The sequence below is a fragment of the Scomber scombrus genome, chromosome 23 (assembly GCF_963691925.1).
Source record: "Scomber scombrus chromosome 23, fScoSco1.1, whole genome shotgun sequence".
In the NCBI taxonomy this organism is placed as follows: Eukaryota; Metazoa; Chordata; class Actinopteri; order Scombriformes; family Scombridae; genus Scomber; species Scomber scombrus.
The window spans coordinates 1,458,205-1,468,454 of record NC_084992.1 but is presented as its reverse complement, the minus strand read 5'-3'; the positions used below and the strand labels follow the sequence as shown (position 1 = coordinate 1,468,454).

The following is a 10,250-nucleotide window of genomic DNA, read 5'->3' as shown; positions in this document are numbered from 1 at the left end:
ACACCAAAAGCTTCTGAAAATAACAATAACACGCAATTTCATATCAGGCTGAAGCATCTAAAGCATCTGAAGCATCTAAAGCATCTGAAGCATCTGAAGCATCTGAAGCATCTGAAGCGGCGCGAACAAAGTTGGAAAAATTGAACTTTTCAGGCGACATCACGCTGCGACATCCAATCAGCGGCGAGTTTCTCCCAACGTCACATCTGTGACGCAAGCACAAATGAAGCGAATGAAGCGATGATCCAAAAATGTATATTTATGATCAAGTGGCGCGATTCAAGCGATTTTTTTGCGTCAGATGCTTTTGGTGTGAACGCAGCTTTCCACTTAACGACTGTACACCGACCAACACATCCAACCAACACTAGTGGTGTGAATCTTCACTGTCCTCACAATTTGATTTTATTCTACAAAGCATCTCAATACATTTGTCTAAATTACTGCATGGCTCATTTTTTATCAATCGATACAAAACGTCAGATAAATATAAACTCCTTTGTCTATTTGGAAAGTGCTTTAAAAAAAAAAACCTGAATTAATTAGGCAGCATTAACATTAACTCTATCGTGTGCAATTATCACATCTATTTATGTGCAATATTTGGATTTACTCCAATGTGTGCTACATGTATTTTTTCATTCAGTGTTTCCTTGTGTCCAATAACATCCGATCCTCTGGAGTCTTTTCGTTGATTCAAAAACTTTCTATGAGGCAGCTTTTAGGTTTTATCCTCCAACTGAATAGTGTGATGAGAATCTGAGACAAGCAGCAGATGACGACACCTTAACATTTTAGTTTATTGTTTTATTTGGTTGTTTTTGTATTTGCAACTATACTATTTTCCTGGTTTTATTATTATATTTTAGGAGAGAAGTCAAGTTTTTACTCACTGTCACCCAGACAATGTTAAAAGAAACTGAAAATGTATTGTAGGTTTGTAAAAGTGGAATTTATGGCTTTGTAGAGCTGTTGTAGTTTAATTGCATTAGATTGCACAAGTGCTCCTAATAAAGTGCTCGTTGACTATATGAAAGCTGTTATTGCTCATTATTGCACTATGTAGAGAAGTCCAACCACAACCACTAGAAGTCAGTAGAAACAGCTCTTAGTCTGTCAGACAGAGTACATCATATGACAGCTGGATGGTTGTGATCCGTCTCCGCGCTCACGTCTTGTAATGCAGGATCATTTCATCCTGCAGAGAAGAGCAGAACAAACACATACTGTCATCACAACACTTTGCTTCATAAAAATATATATTTTTATTAGAACCAGCATGTTGATGTCTGTCCAAAAAAATAATAAATGTTTTTTTTCTTGTGCCGGACTTTTTTTGCCTGTTCTTTTTTTTTTTTCTTGTGACGGACTTTTTTTTTTTTACGCCAGACTTTTTTTTTTTTTCTTGTGACAGACCATTTCTTTTCTTTTTTTTGCCTGGCTTTTTTTTTTTTTTTACGCCAGACTTTTTTTTTTTTTTTTGCCTGGTTTTTTTTTTTTTTTACGTCGGACTTTTCTTTTTTTTTCTTGTGACAGACTTTTTTTTTTGCCTGTTTTTTTTTTGTTACACCAGACTTTTTTTTTCTATCTTGTGACAGACTTTTTTTTTTGCCTGGTTTTTTTTTGTTACACCGGACTTTTTTTTTTCTTTCTTGTGACACTTTTTATTTTATTTTGCCTGGCTTTTTTATGCCGGATAATGTGCAATGTGATAGATTATATCAATTTATAGTACTGAAATGTTCATGTTTGTTTAACTAATTGTTTTAGACTGGACTAATTTAAACCGTTGTTATCTCACATGTGTTACATAAAACTGTGGCTAAAACTTCATAATAATGAATATAAATTATCACCCAAACAACACATAGAGGGCAGAGAACATTAATGTACACATATTATTTAACACATAACTGAACAAAATGTTTCTGACCTCAGAGTCTCTAAATCAGCAGACAGCAACTTCACGCCTGAATCCTTCAGTTCGTTGTCTCGCAGGTCTAACTCTCTCAGATGGGAGGGATTGAACTTCAGAGCTGAGGCCAAAAAGCTGCTATCTGACAAGCCGCAGAAAATGAGTCTGTACAAAGAACAAAGCATAAAGTTAAGCGATGACTCATCACAGCTGCTGAGGTTTTTAGGTGTGAAAACAGGAAGCAAGAAATGCGAGTAAAGGAAACGCAAACACTCAATCTCTTCGAACTCTATGGAGGATCTGAGCAGCCCTCCAAAAATGTTCAAAGCAATGAATTAACTATTTAACAGAAGAATAAATCATTTGGGAGTTAAGAGACTTTATAACTGAATGACTTTATGAAGATCAAGGAACATGCTTGAATAATCAACAATAGGGGGAAATACCAAAACACAACTACAATGTCCTATTTCATGAGAAAATACACATTTGATTGTTTTTGTTCTTGTTCTGATTGTTTAGTTTTGATTGTTTTGGTAGAATTTGAATTATTGGATAGAATAACGGGGAAAGAATGAGATATAATTACTTAAAAATTTGCATATTTCTGCTTTGAAACTTCTAACCAATTATATTCACAGAAATCATCAACGTTCCTTCACAATGTGTCCCAAATTACAATTAAAAGACACTGAATATTTATTAACATTAATTAATAAAAGGTGTCTGACCTGAGGGTCTGCAGTCTACAGTTTGGACTCTCCAGTCCAGCAGACAGCAGCTTCACCCCTGAATCCTGCAGGTTGTTATAACTCAGGTCCAGCTCTCTCAGATGGGAGGGGTTGGACTTCAGAGCTGAGGCCAAAGAGGAACAGCAGCGCTCTGACAAGCTGCAGTGCCTCAAACTAAATGAGGAAAAAAGCAGTTGACAATCCTATATTAAACCAGTTTTTTTTTAGATCCAATTTATCTTTACGCTCCATTTACACCCATTGCTACATGCATGAATATAAAGTAAAAATAAACTACCATTGATGGTGAACTTGCAGATAATTATGGTGTCCCAAACTACAATTAAAAGAATAATTCTTCAATACAGAGATGAGTAAAAGGTGTCTGACCTTAGAGTCTGCAGTCTACAGTTTGGACTCTCCAGTCCAGCAGCCAGAAGTTTTACTCCTGAATCCTGCAGTTTGTTGTTACTGAGGTCCAGCTCTCTCAGGTGGGAGGTGTTGGACTTCAGAGCTGAGGCCAAAGAAGAACAGCAGCTCTCTGACAGCCAGCAGTCACTCATCCTGAAGCAAGAATAAAGAATACAGCATTTAGATAACAAAGCCTAATTTAGGCTGAATGTAGATATGGCCTGCCAAAACCGAAAAGTTTGACCCACAACTGTCTGTTCTTAAATAATCCTGGGTACTTCCTCCCTATCTAAAAAACAGTGGCTGCCAGGCGACTGGACTTGCTCTTAAAGACAAGGACGAAGAAGCCTGTTGGATGAGAGGTGAAACATAGCACTTCTACAGACATATTTCTGTATAACTATAATACCCAACTTCTACTTTAGACTTTCCTCCTATGTAAGCAAATTGATCTCAGTCATTTGTTAATGTGGATCAAGATAGCAGGCATATATGACATGTAAATATTACACAGAATCAACACAGAACTAATTACATAAAGCTATCTTGAGAGTAAACTAATGAGTACAACTTTACCAAACTAATAGAAAAACCTATTAAATGTATTAATACAGAACTGAATAGAAAGTGTTTGACCTGAGAGTCTTGAGTCTGCAATGTGGACTCTCCAGACCAATGGACAGAAACTTCACGCCTGAATCCTGCAGGATGTTGTTACTCAAGTCCAGCTCTCGCAGATGGGAGGGGTTGGACTTCAGAGCCGAGGCCAAGACTTCACAGTGACTGTCTGATAGTCGACAGCGAGAAAGTCTGCAGATTTAAATGGAAAATCAATTAACAGACTGGTTGGACACACGGACCTCCCCATCAGTCATCAGATCAGATGAAACCTCCCAGATGAGAAGTCAAATATATTCAAAATTACAATGGTCAATCAAGTTGCCTGTCGCCTAGTACTTTCAATATCAGCAATGTTAATTTAGGTCTATTTATTTGACCAAAATGTTAGTTATATGAACAAAAACTACTAAAAATTCTAGTCTAGTCTTTTGTCAGTGATTTCTGTTTTGCATTTAAAGTTTTTACATTTCCTAAGCAGCTGTCGCCATCTTTGTTGTGTACAGTTACCATGGGTACATGTGTCATTCTCGTCTCTCTCCAGGTTAGTGGAAAATGCCACTTTATCTGATTAACATTAATGTAACAATACCTCTTTAGTGAACATCGAGAGGAAGACTTAGACGGCTGAATGCCAACATTAATCATGGAACTGACTCATTCCTTCTGATAGCAACAGGAAAGATAAAGTAATGTTAGCTTGATAATGCTATGTTAGTTTAGCTTTGTATAAATGTGTCCATGCTGCCTGTGTGTTTTCACAGCTTGTTGGCCTAATGTCACTGCTTCTGTGGATGAATTTAATCCATAAATCTGTTTCCTCTGAGATATGCTAATACAGACCACAACCACCCCAAAATGAGTCATTTCACAATTGCAATTTGATCCACTCAGTCTGATAACATTTGACAAGTCTTGAAGAGCTGCATGAAATGATGCATGTTTATTTCATCCCCATTTAAGTTTGCCTGGCTTTAAATCTACTTCTCCTATTTGAGAGTACAAAGTCATACACATCTTACCTTAAGATAGAAGTACCTTTAGTCTTAGCTAATCTTTCAGGATAAATCCCAGCAGTAAATGACTTTGGACTCACCGTGCCTTTCTGTGGTTCCTCACAGCTGGGATCAGTCTGAGTCGACCCTCCTCTGACGTCCTGTATGCCTTCATGTCCAGCACATCCAGGACCTCCTCTGATGTCTGCAACATGTAGGCCAGAGCTGAGCAGTGAATCTCAGAGAGTTTTGTCTCTGATCTGTTGTCTGACTTCTGGTACTTTTGGGTCTCTTGATGTACTGAACGGTCATTTATTTCCATTAGACAGTGGAAGATGTTGATGCTTCTGTCGGGAGAGATGTTGTAAGTGCTCCTCTCTTTCAGGTTGTGGATGACTCTCTGGATGTTTTCTGGACAATGTTCTGTCTCACCCAGCAGGCCTCCTAACAGCCTCTGATTTGGCTCAAGTGAGAGGCCATAAAGGAAGCGGGTGAATAAGTCTAGGTGGCCATTTTCACTCTTAAGTGATTCATCCAAAGCTTTTTTCAAGAACATTTCCAGGGATGGGTAATGGCTACGATACCTACTCCAGTCCTTTCCGAGGAACGCCTCTAGTGTCTCATTATCCTTGTTTGCCTGACAATGAAAAATATGCACTGCCGCAAGAAACTCCTGAAGGCTCAGATGAACAAAGCAATAGACTGATTTCTTGAAGATCACACTCTCTCTTTTAAGGATCTCTGTACAAACTCCTGATAACACCGAGGCCTCTGTGACATCAAGACCACACTGCTCCAGGTCTTCTTGGTAGAACATGATGTTTCCTTTCTCCAGTTGTTCAAACGCCAGCCTCCCCAGCTTCAGAAGAAGTTTCCTGTCAGCCTCCGTCAGCTCCTGTGGACTCGTCTCATGTCCCTCATCATACTTGTTCTTCTTCCTCTTTGTCTGAACCAGCAGGAAGTGTGAGTACATGTCAGTCAGGGTCTTGGGCAGCTCTTCTCTCTGGTCTGTAGTCAACATGTGGTCCAGAACTGTAGCAGTGATCCAGCAGAAGACTGGGATGTGACACATGATGTGGAGGCTCCTGGATGTCTTGATGTGTGAGATGATTGTGCTGGACTGCTCTTCATCACTGAATCTCCTCCTGAAGTACTCCTCCTTCTGGTCGTCAGTGAAGCCTCGTACTTCTGTTACTCTGTCCACACATGAAGAAGGGATCTGATTGGCTGCTGCAGGTCTGGAAGTTATCCAGATGAGAGCCGAGGGAAGCAGCTTCCCCTTGATGAGGTTTGTCAACAGCACGCTGACTGATGACTTCTGTGTGACATCAGATACGACCTCACTGTTGTTGAAATCCAGTGAAAGTCTGCTTTCATCCAGGCCGTCAAAGATGAACAAAACTTTACAGACAGCGAGCTTCTCTGCTGTGAGCTTCTGTAACGCTGGATAGAAAACATGGATCAGCATGAGCAGACTGTACTGCTCATCTTTGATCAAGTTCAGCGACCTAAACGAGAACAGAATCAGCAGACTGATATCTTGGTTTTCGGAGCGCTGTGCCCAGTCCAGAGTGAACTTCAGCACTGAGAAGGTTTTTCCAACGCCAGCGACGCCATTCATCAGAACCACTCTGATGTGTTTCTGTTGGTCAGGTAAGACTTTAAAGATGTCCTGACACTTGATTGGAGTGTTTTTCTCCGTCTTAGAGGCTGACTCAAGCTGCCAAACCTCATGTTGGGTATTAACCTCTTCACTCTGTCCCTCTGTGATGTAGACCTCAGTGTAGCTGCTGTTCAGGAGGATTTCACATCCTGCTTCCACACTGATCATATGCTCATCTACTGTAGAGGAGAAAAGCATAACTAGTAAGAATCAATAAGGTTTAACTAGTATACTTTTACAGTACTTTAAATTCAAAACATAAGATGAATGACAAGGCTAACGTATTGGTGTTTAGCAGGTATAATGTTTGCAAAAGTCAACATCTTAATTTAGTGAGTACCAATGCTAACACACACAAACCACTAACCAGATTGGCCTCCACCTGGGCAGATGTGATGTAACACCGTCTCCTCCTCAGCACCACCACACCTCTCCGTCCCTCTGTGGATACAAAGGCAGTTCTTTCTCACTAAAAGCCTTTAATTAAACGTTTTTAACAAAAACATTTTAAGATTTTGCACATACTGTCTAGATGTTAGGTTAAATATTTCAATATAGACTCGGAATTTAAGAATAAGACGCCGTTAGAATGAAGATCTTTACTTAATACCTGCTCTAAAGTGTCAGTATGCTTGAAACTCTGTCAAATCATTTAACAGCATCTGAAAATGCTGATGTGTGAAAGAAGGCGTGGATTGTGCTTCATTCTTCACACACCCAGTGCACACTGAATTTTAAGGAAAGCCTGGTTCTGTCTGAGGTTTCTTCCTGTTAAAAGGGAGTTTTTTCTTGCCATTGTCGCTAAATGCTTGCTCATGTGGGAATGTTGGGTCTCTTTATAAATTAAAACTTGAAGAGTACGGTTTAGAACCTGCTCTATGTGTAAAGTGCCTTGAGATAACTTTGTTGTGATTTGGCGCTATACAAATAAAGATTGATTGATTGATTGATTTAAATGCCAAGTCCTGTCTTCAGCTTTTATTTTAAGTATGTTTAACTTGTTGCAGAGATTGGTCACTCTGACATTCAGAACAGACAAAAGGTATCTCTGAAAATCAAAAGTCAGAGCTTCAGTCTGCTGAGAACCATGGATGTATCTTAACAGTGGTCACCAAGCCCAGACATAGCTGTAGTTCTCCAGCAGCTTGGTTGGTGACCATTGTGTTTTAAGAACTTGATACCAGTCTTGAAGATGGCGCCTATACAATCCAAGGAAAATTGTTCAGCTGGCACATGAGCCAAAAAAAGGAAACTGCTTATTTATCTGTAAACTGTAAACCATGCACAGATATTTCAGCTGAGCCCCAGAATATAAATATAGAGTTGCAAATATCGTCTTACTTTGTAGGTGATGGTTGAGTTTCATCACTGGAGCCTGGAGGGAAATCATCGGGGCATTCACTCGTCGTTGACTGACTTGTAGTCTCCACAGACTTTGCTCTCTTGATTTGGCTCCAGTCTCTATAAAAATAAACATCTTATGAAGGTAGTTGTTCTTAGTAACATGTAACTTTGTACATACTGCATTTCTTTGTGGCATCTTACTGTGAGTGTGAATCATGTGCTGGTTTCGTATTGAAGGATATAGGGTATCCCATTGAGCGGTTACTCCTCATCGACACACAGCTGTATGCTGGAGACTTTGCTTTGTCCTCCTCTTCCTCTGAATGAATCCCCATCTTCTAGACCTTAACCACACACACAAATAAAATTAACACAGTCAGCGTTAAAAGCGTCTTCTTTTCTCTCAAAATGCCTCAAAAATCACAAAGATAATATTGAGATTAAACAACTCCACACTATTATTCAACCTGGTGTCCTCTCCCCTATATCCTGTCATAATATTATCCTGTCACAATAACATCGTGTTCACGTCCTATTATTTCAGAGTCAAGTGTCTTTCATACACCCACATTCTGTTAGATTAGAAGCTGATCTGAAAAATCTGTTCAGCTTTTACTTTTACAAATGTTCTTATGTATGGCAGGTTAGCTCCTTATTATGACAAATAAGGTAAAGTAATCAATCAGATGTCAATAAACGCAGAGTCAGGAATGCAGAAATACAACAGAGAATTTTACTTTATTGATCTGTTAGACATTTAGACTGCACACATGTTTCTAAACTTGTTACCAAATGTTTTTTGTCACTTCATGATACGACATAAATCAACTAATCGACTAATTGACTGACTGTTGCAACCCTAACGCTCACTAACATATGAATCAGCTCTAAATACAAAGTACAGCTGGTAGTAATGTGATAAGTTTTGCAGGTCATCAAAAATGTCTGATACACTCTGATCCCATGATGTAATCTGATGATACACTAGAGGAAAATTCAGGGGAAAACCAGAGTTATTAGAACCAGCATTGCCATCATTAGAGTCATGCTGCCAGCATTTACATGACAATTTACATTTGTGGCAGGAATTCCATTCATTTGTTTGCACAGTGAAGAAAGTTTGTATTCTGACATGCAAATTTGGACTTTCAACCACAAGCAGAGCTGCTTTGTAATGTTGCCTCAGGATGCTCAACAGACTGGAGCATTATTTTTAACGAATGAATGTGTTTTTTCTGTGGAATTCCCCTCGCTGGAGACAGAGATGGCATTTATCAGCTCATCTGTTGTATTCCAATCTGTCTGATCATCTGACTAATTTTTTGGATGGGTATCATATTCCAAGAACTCAGAGATTAACTTGGTATACCTGAAAGCACTGATGGTCTGATTTCTATGGAAGTTTTGTTTGTGATGCATATCTAAGATAATGTTGTTTCTGGAAAGTGGGATTCATTCTTAATCTAAAAATATATCTATTATGTCTGTGTGTGTGTTCAGTCTCAACTTGTCTGTTGGGACATAACTGACGTTGAGTCATCTCCTGACCAGTGGTGAGGCTGCGTTATGTTGGCCAATCACATAAGCAGGAAATCAGACCAAAGATGCCCCAAAGCTGTGATGACCCTTCCACAGTTTTGTAACTCCGCTATGAGGGAGTTAAAAAAGCTACTTCTTGCTAGCCAGCTGCTTCTAAAGTAGGTTAACAAAAAAGCAATGGTGCAACAAAGCACACAAAAAGTCATTATGAGGAGCAGGAGGAAGAGAATTCAGCTCATGTTCATTGTCATTCTCAACCCACACTTCCTCCTGCACCAGTTTCTCCACAACCAGTGCCAAGCAGGGTTGACGTGTACATGGATGCTAATTTAACAAGATGTACTGATTTTCAATTGTCAGTTGGATAAAAAGTGGCATCAAAGCATCAGTGATGACACAGGCCAAACTCTTTGTCCTCCTCTCCTCTAAAATAACTTCAGTGTTCAGTCCCGTCGTCTCTTACTGATGATGTATAAGGTTTGTGTGATGACACTGTTGTGCATTCAGGCAGTTATAATGTTAATGGCCTATTTTGGTTAATAAAGGGCTGGGCCATATGGATAAAATCATATATCACAATATTTTTTTTACCAAATACCTCGATATTGATATTGGACGATATTGTGGGAATGACTAATCGGTGCTATCACAAAATATTGAAAAAATTAAGATTTTTGAAGAATAATCATCATTAATGTGGATGTAATGACTAAGTGGGTAAAAGATAAATAACAGAACAGTCTGGTAAGTTTAGAAAATACATCACTTTGCTGCAATGCTGCATTTATAACAGGAAAATACAGTATCACGCAGTATTACAATATCCAAAATCTAAGACGATATCTAGTCTCATATCACGATATTGATATAATGTCAATATATTGAACAGCCCTAAGTTAATATATGCATTTCAGAACTGATAAAGGTGGTATTGATAGATAGATAGATAGATAGATAGATAGATAGATAGATAGATAGATAGATAGATAGATAGATAGATAGATAGATAGATAGATAGATGCACTTTGCACTTC

General features: G+C 38.8%; 1 protein-coding gene across 1 annotated transcript; it reads right to left on the bottom strand.

Moving 5' to 3' along the window:
- Positions 1 to 1,013: 1,013 nt before the first annotated feature.
- Positions 1,014 to 8,000, bottom strand: LOC134006090 (NLR family CARD domain-containing protein 3-like). Its single transcript, XM_062445155.1, has 9 exons — positions 7,879 to 8,000; positions 7,675 to 7,794; positions 6,701 to 6,774; positions 4,772 to 6,512; positions 3,694 to 3,867; positions 3,037 to 3,210; positions 2,647 to 2,820; positions 1,934 to 2,080; positions 1,014 to 1,198 (listed from the first exon to the last, which is right to left on the bottom strand). The coding sequence occupies exons 1-9, from the start codon at positions 7,947 to 7,949 to the stop codon at positions 1,189 to 1,191; spliced, it is 2,685 nt and encodes an 894-aa protein (XP_062301139.1). The 5' UTR covers positions 7,950 to 8,000; the 3' UTR covers positions 1,014 to 1,188.
- Between the last annotated feature and the right edge of the window lie 2,250 nt (positions 8,001 to 10,250).

What these genes read in the sequence shown, in the direction of transcription:
- LOC134006090 (XM_062445155.1), bottom strand. Translation starts at nt 7,949, where the DNA reads ATGAGGAGTAACCGCTCAATGGGATACCCTATATCCTTCAATACGAAA. An exon ending in TGCAGACTCAAGACTCTCAG is followed by an intron (nt 3,211 to 3,693) that starts GTCAAACACTTT and finishes TTCTTGCTTCAG; the next exon opens with GATGAGTGACTGCTGGCTGT. An exon ending in TGTAGACTGCAGACCCTCAG is followed by an intron (nt 2,081 to 2,646) that starts GTCAGACACCTT and finishes TTCTTTGTACAG; the next exon opens with ACTCATTTTCTGCGGCTTGT.